The following is a 14,638-nucleotide window of genomic DNA, read 5'->3' on the forward strand; positions in this document are numbered from 1 at the left end:
ATTGTTGGTCTATGCAGACCTATCCCAAGACTAGTACACATTCACAGTCAGACTTGGTCATGATTTGAACAATTGGAGTTCTTTCAGTGTTAGTGGCTGTGTTTTGAAATCCACTTGTAGTGTAACCCTGGCAGCTCCAAGAGTCCAGGATCCATCAACTCCCAAAACGGTTATCTGATTACAACGCCACAGCTCAGCTGCAACCAAAGGAAGAGTGAATGTCTGGAAAGGACAGAGGGGAGCTATGCTTTCAAAATGAATGAGTAAGGAATGATAATTAATGAATGAATGATAATGATTACTTTCTGAAGAGATGTCTGTCCAGCGTAACTCCACTTGAAGAACTCTGTACTGTCTGACGCAGGAGGTCCATACAGTATTTTAGCCGAGGGTCAGAGGTCAACAGTCCTGTTGATTTCAATGCCTGTATTTGGAAAAAAAAAAAGGCATAAGGGAGGAGAGATTTGAATCAAATGACATGAAAGGTCACTTGGTATTGGGAAATTGAATATTGCTAATTATTTAAACATTGGCAGTCACACATTTTCTTCAATGAAGAAAGCATGGAGGTGGCAGGACTACATAAGAAGACAAAACAAGAGCAACATTTCACTTCATTTGAGTTTTTGAAACTTTTTCAGAAAAACTTCTCTTTCTTTCCCCCTCACCGATTTTCTCCCTGCCTACCCTCTTCTCTTCTGGGGTATGATTCCACTGCAGACCAGCCATCCTCTGGCATCTTATCCCAGGTGATCATCCTTCAACACAAGAGTCTGGATATTTGAGTGATGATGGGCTATACAACAATGCTGGACATTGCAGCTAACTAATTCTCTCATTGATTCCCATACATGTGCACTATCTAGCACTACTGGATAGTGATCAGGAGCAGGATGACATGTCTGATTTTTTCCCCCCTCTTGTTCTCCAACAAGGTTGCCCAGGGCAATTGCTGTGTTCCTTCTGCCACCCCAGCTGTAATAAATATGCGTTTACATGGATTATGGAATAGCACTAGTAAACTGCAGTGTAAAAGAACAGTCACATGGAAATCTGGGTCTAGAACATGCCATTGGTTTAAGCTAACCTATTTCTGTGAATACTGGCACCCAGTCATATGGCTGCACGCAAACAACAGTCAGGTTTCAGCATAACACAGTGGAGTTTAGAGACTGGCACCCCAATAAAGGGTGAAAGTGGCACATGGAGGGTGCTCTCCATAGACAGATGCTGTTTTACCAAGTACTGTAGAAGTACCTAGAGAAAGTCCTCCCCTTGCCTCTTCATTGAGGGAATGAAGTGCGTGGCAAATAAACAAAGGTTTGCTACTTTTGGATAAAATGCTGCTTTATCTTTTTGTTTTCTGCTCTGGTTTTCTCCCTTACTCATCCTTTCCTGAAGGCCCCGACTCTTGCAAGAGTAGTCCTCCCACAATTGCAGAAACATATTGCCAAAACCTCCAGAAATTAATATATTGACGATTAACTTCACCCCTGTCTCTGCTAATCTGCTGCTGAAACCCTCATTCATGCCTTTGTTACCTCTAGACTTGACTATTACAAAGCACTCCTGGCTTGTCTCCCACATGGCAGACTGGTTAAAAAAATAAAAGCCCGTGGGATCCAGGGAAATGTAGCGAGGTGGATACAAAATTGGCTCAGTGGCAGGAAACAAAGGGTAATTGTTGCCGGGTGTTTTTTCGATGGGAGAGCTGTTTCCAGTGGCGTTCCGCAGGGCTCAGTACTAGGTCCCCTGCTTTTTGTGGTATATATTAACAATTTGGATGTAAATGTAGGGGGCATGATCAAGAAGTTTGCAGACAACACAAAGATTGGCCGTGTGGTAGATAGCGAGGTGGATAGCTGTAGGCTGCTGGAAGATATTGATGATCTGGTCAGATGGGCAGAAAAGTGGTAAACGGAATTCGACCTGGAGAAGTGTGAGGTGATGCATTTAGGGAGGTCAAACAAGGCAAAGGAATACACGATAAATAGGAAAATACTGAGAAGTGTAGAGGAAGTGAGGGACCTTGAACTGAATGTCCACAGATCCCTGAAGGTTGCAGGACAGGTCGATAAGGTGATTAAGAAGGCATATGGAATCCTTTCCTTTATTAGCCGAGGTATAGAATAAAAGAGCAGGGAGGTTATGCTGGAACTGTATAACTCATTAGTTAGGCCACAACTTGAGTACTGTGTGCAGTTCTGGTCACCTCATTACAGAAAGGATGTAATTGCACTAGGGAGGGTACAGAGGAGATTTACAAGGATGTTGCAGCTGTGAGGAAAGATTGGATAGGCTGGGTTGTTCCCCTTGGAAGAGAAGGCTGAGGGGAAATCTGATTGAAATGTACAACATTTTGAGGGGCCTGGACAGAGTGGAGGTGAAGGGCCTATTTACCTTAGCAGAGAGGTCAGTGACGAGGGGGCATAGATTTAAAGTGATTGGTAGAAAAATTAGAGGGGAGATGAGGAAAATCTTTTTCACTCAGAGGGTGGTGATGGTCTGGAACTCACTGCCTGAAAGGGTAGTTGAGGCAGAGACCCTCAACTCATTCAAAAGGAGTCTGGAAATGCACCTCAAGTTCTGCAATCTGCAAGGCTATGGACCAAATGCTTGAAGGTGGGATTAGAGTCAGAGTTATACAGCACAGAAACAGGCCCTTCGACCCATTGTGTCCGTGCCGGCCATCAAGCACCTAACTATTCTATTTAGAATAGAATGGGTGGATTAGAATGGATGATTCATTTTTCGGCTGGCACAGACACGATGGGCCAAGTGGCCTCTTTCTGTGCCTTAAACCTTCTGTGATTTACTATGATTCTATTCTCTGTAAACTTGAAGTCATCCAAAACTCTGCTGCCTGTGTCTAAACTCGCACCAATTCCCATTCCCCTATCACCCCTGTCGCTGACCTACATTGGCTCCCGGTTAAGCAACGTCTTGATTTTAAAATTCTTAACCTTGTTTTCAAATCCCTCCATGGCCTCACCCCTCCCTATGTCTGTAATCTCCTCCAACCTTACACCCTCCAAGATATTGGCCACCATTGGTGGCCGTGTCTTCAGTTACCTAGGCTCCAAGCTCTGGAATACCCTCCCTACACCTCTCCACCTTTCCACCTAATTTTCCTCCTTTAAGATGCTCCTTAAAACCTACCTCTTTGACCAAGCTTTTGGTCATCTGACCTAATATTGCCTTTTTGCCTCAGTGTCAGACTTTCTTTTATAATGGTCCTGTAAAGCGCCTTGGGACGTTATATTACGTTAAAGGTGCTATATAAATATAAGTTGTTGTTGTTAACAACTCTTCTGTAAATTTGCTCTTTCGTGTTTTAATGCTTGACTCTTCACTAACAGTAAACCAACCAAAGCAAAGGGAACCCAAGTACTGGAACACCTCATTAAATGTAAAGGGCTCCCAATCTGCAGTGACAAAGATTTGGATGGATGCGGCCGCCTAGTTAAAAGACTGGATTGTCAAAATCCTCCTGAGTAGCAGATGGGCTTTTTATTTGGACTAATTTAAACAAAGATACAGAGCAGGAGCACAGCGGAAAGCCAACACTGAGCAAACACTCACACAATGCAAACAATCAATTTGACATTCAATAGAGTAGATGCGTTAATCTGTTCTTGTTTTCCAAAGAGGACTGGAAGCACTGCCATGCTGAGATTATCCCTAAACTCATCATCACAGGACTGTCTTCTCTAGTTCACATGGTTGGACGGGGTGGGTGGTAACAATCACTATGGATGCTTAAAAAGTCAAATTGCACATCCCTCTCCCAGTGCTCCATGATCCAGGCTACTTGCTGTGTTTGGGATATCCTCAAATGAACAGGTGGAGGTCAACAGGTGGTAAGTTCTTGCTTGTTCCACAGGTGCTGGCCACACAAAGAACTTGACCCAAGTGGCCACTCTTCATGCATGAGCCAAGTCGAAGAGCGTCAGCAGGCTGCTTGACCACGGGGAGCATCATGGCAAACCCCCATCCAATGCCCATAAGTCCACAGGAGCCAGTGAATAGTGATCAGAAATGGGAACTCTGACTTTGTTTTCCTCCACTCGAGACAGGGCACTTGGTAAACAAATGTAGCAACCTTACAATTGATAATAAATCAGTACAGACAAGGATTCAACCCGGTCCGGACGGCTCAATACTACAACAGGGAGTGGGGTCATTGATTCAGCCATTAAGGGAGCAGACTGACTGTCTCCATATCTACCTGTGAATGATACGCAACTTTGAATTTAATGTAAAATGAAAACAAAATGCTTAAACCTATGGCAGGTTGTAGACCCAGATTTTCATGGGTCCGCTACAATGCCATTGGTTCCATAAATGTCAGAGCATTCCCACTGAGAAGTGCAGTAGACCGACAGAGAACTGTATGTCTGCTATTCGCTGTGCTGCTGTGATGACTGGAGCTTTAGCAAGTACTTGAGACTCTTCCGATATTCCCTTACTCCCTGTTCATAAGGGTCCACTCTCCATTCAGCACGTTCCCCCATCATAGGGCACGTTAGAAATGCAGCAAACCCAGAGCTGAATCTGCCCACCTTTTGCCGCCGCTTATTGGAGCACCAAGGCAGACGCGATCAGGTTTTAAAATAGATTCCGTCAACCAGGCAAGAATATGTGGCCCACAGAATCTTAAGGATGGATGGAGGGTGTAAAACAATCAAACAGATTTTAAAATGAGAAAAACTTTTAATATGTGAACAGTGCTTGTGAAAAAAAGCGTAATAGATTGCAAATAGCGCTTGACTTATTGGTTCACAGTAAGACACAAGAGTTTTTCACAAAAAAGTGACTTGTCCATGGAAGGATCTGGGATCTGAATAAGCACGGTCTGATGTCTTACAAGCAAATATAGAAAGGTTAGACATAAGAAGCGTAATACAGGACAATAAATGTGGCTTTGTGTGAGAAGGCGAGGCAAGTTAGCCCCTTCTGTGTGCGTTTGCTTACACTGATAAACTTGGGGATCGGAATCTGCTCCTGTCCTTCGGTGATTGTGTAGAAAAGCATGTCCTCCAGTCCTGGCATCAGGCCCGGTTTGTGCTTCCTCCTGGGGACAGACAAGTGCAGTAAGCGTGACAATAGTATCACATTTCAACAGAGACTGATCAGAAGCTGACCTGATCGGGCAGTCAACTGGATCTGTCCAACAGCACCCTGTAGAAGCTGAATTGTATTGATTTGTCTGCGAACTGCATAACTGGCTGCCAGCCAAAATTATCAGTCAGCAAAAACAGGCTGGTCGTTTCACGCTGGTGGTTTCATTTCCTTTGGTACCACACTGGCTGACACCTTGGCGTTGAATTTAATTTTTCTTGGACGAACAACTGGATTAAAATAGTGCACAAAGCAACTCTATGTCAACACGTTCATCTTTCAGATGAAGTCGCAAGTAACATTTAAATAGCACCCGGTAAACATTCCAAGATGCTTCACAGAGGAGGATGCCCAGTACTAATGGAAGAGTTAAGAGAGATGGTTGAAGAGGTAGGTTTGGAGGAGGCTTTTGAAGGTTGGAGCAAGGTAGCAAGAAAAAACTTGCATTTGTAAAGTACCTTATCATGCCCTCAGGATGTCCCAAAGTGCTCCAATGAATGGATTTGAAGTGCAGTTACTGTTATGTAGGCAAACACAGCAGTCAATTTGTGCACAGCAAGGTCCCACAAACAACAAGTAAGACAAATGACCAGTTAATCTATTGTTGATAGTGTTTGAAGGATGAATGTTGGCCAGGACACCAGGTGAATTCCCTGCTTGCCTTTGAAGAATGCCAAGGATCATTTACATTCACTGGAACCACCTAACCAGTGCCTTGATTTAATGTCTCAGCCAAAAGACTGGTTCAGGAGAGTTTTTCAGAATGTAGGGCCAGTACAGCTGATGGCAGAGTGAAGGGAGGCCAGATGCATGGGAGGGCAGAGTCAGAACAGAAGGCAAGTTCTGGGACTTCGGGCTGAAGGAGGTGGCTGAGGTAGACTGGGGTGAGGCCAGGGAAGGACCTGTAGACAAGAACATTTTATTGGGGGACATGAAGTCAAAGGAGGTCAACGAGGAGGGAAACATAGGCAGCAGAGTTTGAAGAGTTGAAGTATACGTACAGTATAGAACAAGGCCGGCAAGGAGACCATTAGAGAAGGCAAGTCTGGAGGGTAATGTATTGTGGAGTAAGTTTTCAGCAGTGGCGGATTAGATTGTGGAAATGAAACTAGATGGCCCTGTTAATGGATAAGATTAATATTCAGTCATTTTAAACTAATACATGCAACCATGGACCACTGAGGTTGGGGGTGTGAGTGGTGAGCAGGAGTTGGATGCATTCTCACAAAAGGGAAGGTTTGAGGTGACAAGCAAGCTACAGGTGCATTTTCAGGACAGGGGGCAGGTTTGGGAGATAGTCACATGTGAATTGACACTCACTGACTCGTTCAGGAGCAATATAGGTAAAGTTTAAGGAACAGGTCACCCTGCCCTCTCAGCCGAGGGTACCAAAGGAACAGAAAATTAAAAATGTTTGTGAGTAAATATATTTTTTTTAATCCACAAGATGCATATTATGGAGGAGTAACATAGTCAATATTACTACCATACATTGTGTATTATTGTCATTTTTGCCGTTAAAGGGATATTCAGTGTGGAAAGGATTATGGTTGTGGAACTGTGGCAGAAGGACGGATGTATGAAAAGCAGCCTGGCAGGCCTGAGGATGCAACTTCTCAACAAGAGTCAACTAGCCCTAGCTGCTTTCACACCTTTTAACAAGGGAAAATCTTGCTTTCATGTAGCGCCTTATCACATCTTAGGACTCCCTTCTAAGACTATGTATAACTGAAATGATATTTTGTACAATATGCAGTTGCAGGTGATTTTCTATTTAAGCAGCAGGAGGTGCTCTAGGACATATCCTACTGGCAGGTTTCAGGGCATCATTTTCAGAGACCTGAGATTAGGTTATTGACCTCTAGATTTTGCATGGCACAAGCAGACCAAGAGGTTTATGGTGAAGATAAAAATGTGATTGTGACTGAGTGGAATTTAGATGGAAACTAATCTTGTGCCAGCACCTCTAGTGAAACTGAGATTAAGGGATGGCCGTTTAAGGCTTCAGGCCATTACTTTATTGGTTCTCATAGCACTTTAGAAATTGTTCTCCCCTCAAAGTTTGGCAGACTGATATGGAAGGAAGGCTCATGGATGATCAAAAGTACCTCATACCAGACATATTTGCAAAATGGTATTAAAGGGATGGTGGTAACTTGGGTACAAAATTGGCTAAGGGATAGGAGACAGAGAGTAATGCTAAATGGATGTTTTTTCTGACTGGAGAGAAGTATGCAGTATGGATCCCCAGGGGTCAGTATTAGGACCATTGCTTTTCTTGTGTGTGTATATATATATATATATATATATATATAGACACGTGGCAGATGTAATTTAATGTGGATAAATTTGAAGTGATGCACTTTGAGAGAAACAACATGAAGGCAGTATAATCTAAATGGTACTATTTTGAGGGGGGGGGGAGTGCAAGAGCAGAGGGATGCATATTGAATGATGGTAGGGAAAGTCAATAAGGTGATTAAGAAAAAGTGTATGGGATACTTGGCTTTGTAAACAGGGACACTGAATATAAAAACAAGGAAGTCATGCTATACCTTTATAAATCTCTGGTTAAGCCTCAGCTGAAGTATTGTTTACAATTCTGGGCACCACACTTTAGGAAGGATGTCAGGGCCCTGGAGAGGGTACAGAGGAGGTTTACCAGGGTGACACCAGGGATGAGGGACTTAAGTTATGTGGAGAGATTGGAGAAGCTGATATTGTTCTCCTTAAAGCAGAGAAGGTTAAGGGCAAACCTAAGAGAGATATTCAGAATTATGAAGGGTTTTGATAGAATCATAAAAATAAAGTTTACGGCACAGAAAGAGGAAGTAGAAAGAAATTATTTCCACTGGCAAGTAGGTCAGTCACCATAATTCATAGATTTAAAATAATTGGAAAAAGAACTAGAGAGGAAATGAGGAGAAATTTCTTTACACAGAGGGTTTTTAAGATCTAGAACACACTACCTTAAAGGGTGGTGGAATCAAATTTCATAGCAACTTTTCAAAGGCAATTGTACATGTATGTGAAGAGGACTCATTTGCAGGATTCTGGGGAAAAAAACTGGGGCGTGGGACTAAATTGGACAGCTCTTTCAAAAGGCTGGCACAGGCATGATGGCCCAAGTAACCTCCTTCTGTGCTGTAAGATTCTATGATGCACAATGACTAACCACTCCATTACATGACAGGCGATATCTCCTGGGATATGCCCATCAATGTTGTCCCCAGCCTTAGTGCATTGGGACCAGTGCGCATTAGGAAAAATTGCATTTAAGTCAATACACTTCTTAGTTAATCACTTTAATTTGCTTCCAATGTCACCAATGACAGATGTGCAGCAGATGGGTGCAAATCTGCTTCCAGGCCTACGCCAATGCTGTCTTGGGCTAGCTACTAGGAGATGCACAAGAGTCACCCAGGGAACGACTCTGCCATTGATTTCTCTGTTTCCCCCTTTCTGCCCCCTCGAGTTCCTGAAGCACAGAACCTCCCGTATGGCTGAAACTAGAAATTCAGTCACAGTAGAGTAAACCTGCATGCTACCACTCCATAGCATATTGTGTTGATGCTTCAATGTACTGTGCCACTGTTCAAAGTCCTTGCAGGTACAGTGACAGTTTATACCAGGGGAGTGTGACTTCTGTAGGGGGTGGTGGGGTAGCTAGCAAAAGGGGTTTGAAACATAATTGCAATGTCAGTATAGAAAACTGAATTTAGACTTTCAGGTCATCTGTGTCAGCTGTGTAAATGCAGGGGAATGGCGGAGAGGGGTGGAAGGAAGCTGTAGACAGGCTTTATACACTATTCATTCTGCACACAATATTTCATCTGGCTACATTGTGTGTGTGAGAGTGTCTGCACAGATTTCATTTCGTGGTCTCATTGAGGGCCCAGAATGTATTCAAGAAATATTTAAATGGATACCTGGAGCATTTTTTCAGCTTTAACAATAAGACTGCACCTCCCCCGCCCCCCCCCCACACACACACACAGTTCATTTTGAATGGATACAAGAGGAACTTAGTGTATGATGGAAGAGAAAAGACTTTGGGTATTACTTGGATTCATCGCTTAAAGAATTTTTTTAGTGTTGTGATTTTATTGGACATTTTTTGTTTTCACTATTTCTGTAATTTTTATTAACATGACTTGATGGAAGTTTTGGGGACAATTATAATTTACTCAGTTATGATAGGTTTGGTTTTAAGCCTCCTGAATACAAAGTCAGTTATTGCCCACTAAGTCACTGGAAAGTGGACACAAGTTAAACATTTACAGGGCTATGGCAGAACAGGAACAGTTGAGAGGGCACCTGAAAAGGAGTTCTTCCAATATCAACTTTCATGAGAGGTCAAGGCATCAGAGTGCAGTGGCAGGCAGCAACTGAAGACAAAGCTTATAATGGGGCTTGGTTTGTATTTGGGATACAGTATTTCATGGTTGAAGTGGTACAATATGAAAGGAGACATGACAGGAAGATCAGTGGGCATCTGAGCTGCATTGCCATTATGCCACCAACCATATTTGTAGGCCTTAATACCTGCCAATGACCAAGTGCAACTTCCTCCATAGGCTCTGGGTCAGCAAGGAGCCACTTGAAGACATTTACCATCTGCTACAAGGACATCTGCAGCCAACAGGCAACAAATGCACAGCATTGCCAGTGGCAAGCAAGGTCACCATTACCTTCAACTATTTGCATCCAGTGCATTCCAGGCTAGCACTGTTGTATCTGTTAATGTGCCTGTCACACATGTATTAATCAAGTGGCTGATGACTAGCCCTCTTCTCACTGAATAGCAACAGGAGTATGGCACAGCTGCTCAACGTTGGTGTATCTGAGAGGGTATAAGGGGGTCACTGATAGCAGCCATCTGGGCAGGAGTTTTCTGCTGCTCTTCTGGTACCACCACTTGTTCCTCCTTGCCTGCACACTGAGTCACCCAGGGCTACCTCCTGAAGCCCACTAACTACATCCACAGTTGTGTATGCTGCTGCTTGCAAAATGTTGGTGAAAAGATTGCAATGTACTGTGAAGTTCTTTCTCTCTTGCCCTGTCTCACTGGCAGAGTTAACAGGCTGTTGTTCAAGGCCAACAATGATGGGGAAGTAACTGATGTTACATTACTGTTTCCAAGAGATACCTTCCAACAGAGCTCACATTATAAGGTACCAACTGTACATGGTGTTTGTGCTGTTGTGTATATACCTGTGGATGTGACAGAGGGTGAGGAAAAGACTAAAGAACTGGGTGATACTAGCCCACAGCTTGGAGGAGGCCAGCAGCTTCACCTCCTCTTACTGCTTCAATGTCTTTACAGGCAAGGCTATCCAGGTTGACCTCCTCCAAAGTAGTTGAAGACTGCCAATCTCAGAGTCCTCCTCTTGTCCAAGGTGGCAACTTGTTGCACAAGAGGAGTAGTGTTGATATGCTGTAGGTTGAGGGAGAATGTGCACACTTACAGACATGTGATGTAGTCGCAGTCCATCCTGGGTGTAATTAAGTAATAATGCATCATGCAGCTAAGTTGTGTTAAAATGCTTTTACGTGCAAATCCCTTGGAAATTGTGAGTAAACCAAGGCTTTCAATTGTAAACTCTAACTTCAATGTGTCTCCTATGTGTATGCATGATCAGCAGTGCGAGAACTGTACAGTATCTGAGGACTTGGCATGGGTCAGCAGTAACTGTGGAACAGGTAGCTCAAAAGCACTCTGTGGCATGTATAGATGGACCATGTATCTGGTAAATGGAACTGTTGGGTAGGCTTCCCTTGGCAGCTTCCTTAAGGTGTGCTATCTTCTTCCACGTCTATACCCAGGTCTTGCAGGTACTGCATATAGCATTGTACCTGGCTGCCACTTCTCAAAGGAAACACAGTTGTTTGCACTGCAGGAACACTGGATGTAGGGGACACCCACAAGGCTCTGGCATTCAGAGTTCAGAGGGTGCCCTGGTGCAAAAAGAAGGAACTTGCATTTATTTAGCGCTTTTCAAGGCCTTAGAATGCCCCAAAGTCCTTTACAGCGAATTAATTATATTTGAAACGTAGTCACTTTGTGGTGGTCATATGCACACAGCAAGCTCCCACAAAGAGCAATGTGATAATGATCAGATAATCTGTTTTTTGTGCAGGCAGTATGGCGGGTAGCTCTTTCTCTCTGCTCTGGCAAACCTCCACCCGCACCAATAATCTATGTGAGTCTTTGCCAGGGGCCTGAGAGCACACCTCCTACATGGTAATGACTCCAAGGCCAGAAATGTGGCTGGGGTCAGGAGGGCAAAGCCGGGATATATGGAAGTGCCAGCCTACCTGCCTCAATTCCATCAGTGCAACGGGCAAATGGAATATCCAGGTCCAAGTATCAGCAGATACTTCAGAGCTGAGGCTGATCCTGTCCCTTTCCATCATCCACCATTCCCAGCTGTTGTTGGACAGGGATCAAGAGCAGTAACCTGGCTGAACTATACAGACCAGGAAAATCCCAGGATCAGTTTGTCCCAGGGTTATGCTGTTAACTGCTCTTAGCTGGGGAGTTCCCTGCACCCCTCTCTACAAATGCACCTGTGAATGGAGAATTGGGGAGAGAATCAAGCTCATCTGTCATGGCCACTTCCATTGAACTCATTGTTTCATTTCACACTTGAAGAATGGGCACCCCTTCTTTGCCCAATGAGCAGCCAACATCTTCAGGAGAAGGAGGAAGGAAAATTAGTAAAGATTCTTTTGAAATATATAAATATGGCATCATTATGGTTTGGGGAATTTCTGAGCAAACTTAGTGCCTATACCAGCCTGCATGGGTGTCCAGTTCAGAGCATGTTGATAAACATTTAAAAAAAAACACATTTATTTTAGTGACACAATCAAAGGCTTGATGCTATCATCATGCCACTTACAGACCTGTAAAAGCACAGTATTCCGCCAGATTGGTGATACTTTTAACATGATACCAGGCAGCTTCCAGAAACTAAAATCTTCTGCACACAACAGTCACTTCAGATGGAATACAATTGTACTCAATTATTAAACTAGTCTAGATCTTTTTATGGGATTCACAAGAGCTCTGTTACAAGTTTTCAATCACTGGTACCCTGCATTATTGGTCGTTAATCTTCATTACCGTCTTAGTTATCGATAGGCTAAAAAAGCTGGGACTCTACACTTTAGAGATGCATAGACTTAGGGTTGGATCTGATTGAGGTTTATCAGGTGGTGAAGTGAATAGATTGTGTTCTAGTTAACAGTTTGTTACAATTAAATAGGTTAGAGAGGACGACAGGTCACAATTTACAGTTGTGTAAGGCCAGAGCCAGGTTCGATGTCAGGAGATAGGTTTTTTTCCAAGAGAATAGTGGGCCCCTGGAACAGGCTGCCACCTTGTGCAGTAGATGTCTTTGTGAATTCCTCCAAGCCAGAGCTGGACCTTCCAACTGGGGTGAGATCAGCATGTACAAAGGAGGGACCACAGGGCGTTCATTAGGGCCAAAGTAGTCTCCTGGACTAGTTTTGATTGCCTGAGGGGGTTTGGAGAGAAATTTCCCCCTTAATTGGCTTGGGTTTCTATCTGTCTTTTCACTTTTCCCAGGAAATTACATGGCTCTGGGTGGGGAGTGTATGTATTGTGATGCACAAGGCATCAGTTGTATAGGACAGGCTGGATGGACCTGTCTTTACCTGTACTTGATTGTTGGTATGTTGCTGTTGTGGGAATGTTGCCTGCAGGTAGCTTGTCAGCCGTGTACTGTCCGTTACCCGCGAAGAGTGCACTGAGCTGATATGCTCAATCAAACTCCACTTATCATCGTGAGACTCGCACATTACTGGAAATTCAAACACTGTAACCTGCAGATTAAATGACGCGAAAAAATAGCCCACAGGAGGTTAATTATTTTTTAAAAGCTTATTATTTTTGAGCAGGACATTTTCCGTCCCGTGTGTCGTATGAATGCATTTCTATTTATAATGTGTTTTGAATAAAGTAAGACGTTACAATATAGGAGCACCTGTTGGTTCACTCTTCATAGCATAAGGTTAAAGATTACGTATAGCGGTATGTGGAATTCGTATCGACTCTTAACATCGCTTCATTAAACCGACCTCAACACGGCAAAAAAATTGAATTATACTGAATCATAAATTTTCACCCAATTTCCTCAATTGCTTCCGATACCAAGTCAAATCCATTCAGATTGTCAATAGGAAATGACTGACAACTCTGTTATCTATTTGTATTGATTAGTCCAGAATGTAGACTTAAAACACGGTGTATTGGTCATTTCAGTGAAGCTTCTAAATAAAGTGGTTGAAAGGAGCAAGAGTGAGATAGACTCGACCTGTCAGTATCAACAAAAATTAACACTGGAGATCTAAAGTCAAGTAAAATGTTAATCTGCCCTTTTCTCTTCACATATGCTGACGGACCTGCGGTGTGAGTGTAAAGCCAGCTGAAGTTCAGGATCTGTGGTGGGTGTTTTACTCACGGTTCTTTCTGAATGTCCCCATTTTCATTTGCCTTTTTGACCTCAGGCTTGGAAGGGTTCAGGAGGGAGTTTCGCACAGAACCGCTCACGCTGCTCGTCCCTCTCCCCCTGGGCAGATGTTGCCATTTCCACTGCCGATTGACGAAGCTTTTGGGTTTCCCTGAAACATTGGCGGCTCGAAAGTGACAAACTTCTGCGGTGAAACAAAGCAGTGATTTTAAACGATGCATTCCTGACGAACGCCGATCAGATTCCCTTCTTCGCTAATGTAACGATCCTTTTTCCTCTTTCTCTCTAATATCTGCTTAGTCAACTTTTCTCTACAGTATTCCTTCTATTTCCCTTCACTAACTCAAGATTTTTTTCCAAACTATCAGTCACTTCCCCTCCTTTTTTCCATCTAGCAATGTATGTTATCTTGAACACGCGGCGCAAGCAAACTTTACAAGAATAGGTAGGACCAGAATCACAGAGCGACCACCCAAGCAGAGACGTCGCAACCTGGAAGGCGGTGCCCTAGCACGTTGGGCTGCCCGGCCACGCGTGACATCAGGCAGACTTGCCAATGGGCTGCCGGCTGCATGGTGAGAGGAGTGGAGGGGGATTGCTGGCACCTGGCATCGATTTTACAGTGGGAGGAACTGGAGCACAAAAAGTGTCACCCACGACTTTCTAATTTAGAGGAATGAGTGCTGCCTGTCATGCGTTTCTTTGTAATGAGAACAGAAAGTGTCAGAAATACTCAGCAGGTCTGGCAGCATCTGTGTAGAGAGAAACAGAGTTAATGTTTCAGGTCAGTGACCCTTCATCAGAACTGGCAAAGGTTAGAAATGTAACAGTCTTTGAGCAAGTGAAAGGGTCAAGGGGGAGGAAGAACGAAAGGAAAAGTCTGTGATAGGACGGAGGAGGGAGAGATTAAATATCAGAGATGTCATGGATCAGAATGCGAATGAGTGCTAAATAGTTGTAGCGAAAGACAAAGCATGAGTCCAGAGAGAGTACTAATGGCAGAATAATGAACAGCTCTG

The 14,638-nt window shown here is 43.7% G+C and overlaps 1 protein-coding gene across 1 annotated transcript in view; it reads right to left on the reverse strand.

Annotated features, from left to right (window-relative positions):
- The window catches only part of LOC137358662 (glutaminase liver isoform, mitochondrial-like), a 46,771-nt gene extending 32,705 nt beyond the window's left edge, over positions 1–14,066 (reverse strand). Inside the window, exons 1-3 of the mRNA XM_068024808.1 lie at positions 13,611–14,066; positions 4,975–5,074; positions 303–424 (exon numbers count right to left, since the gene is read on the reverse strand). Coding sequence (XP_067880909.1) covers positions 303–424; positions 4,975–5,074; positions 13,611–13,840 — 452 coding nt within the window. The 5' untranslated portion in view covers positions 13,841–14,066. The remainder of the gene's footprint in view (positions 1–302; positions 425–4,974; positions 5,075–13,610) is intronic.
- Positions 14,067–14,638: the final 572 nt, after the last annotated feature.

Source organism: Heterodontus francisci, chromosome X, assembly GCF_036365525.1.
Source record: "Heterodontus francisci isolate sHetFra1 chromosome X, sHetFra1.hap1, whole genome shotgun sequence".
Taxonomy (NCBI): domain Eukaryota; kingdom Metazoa; phylum Chordata; class Chondrichthyes; order Heterodontiformes; family Heterodontidae; genus Heterodontus; species Heterodontus francisci.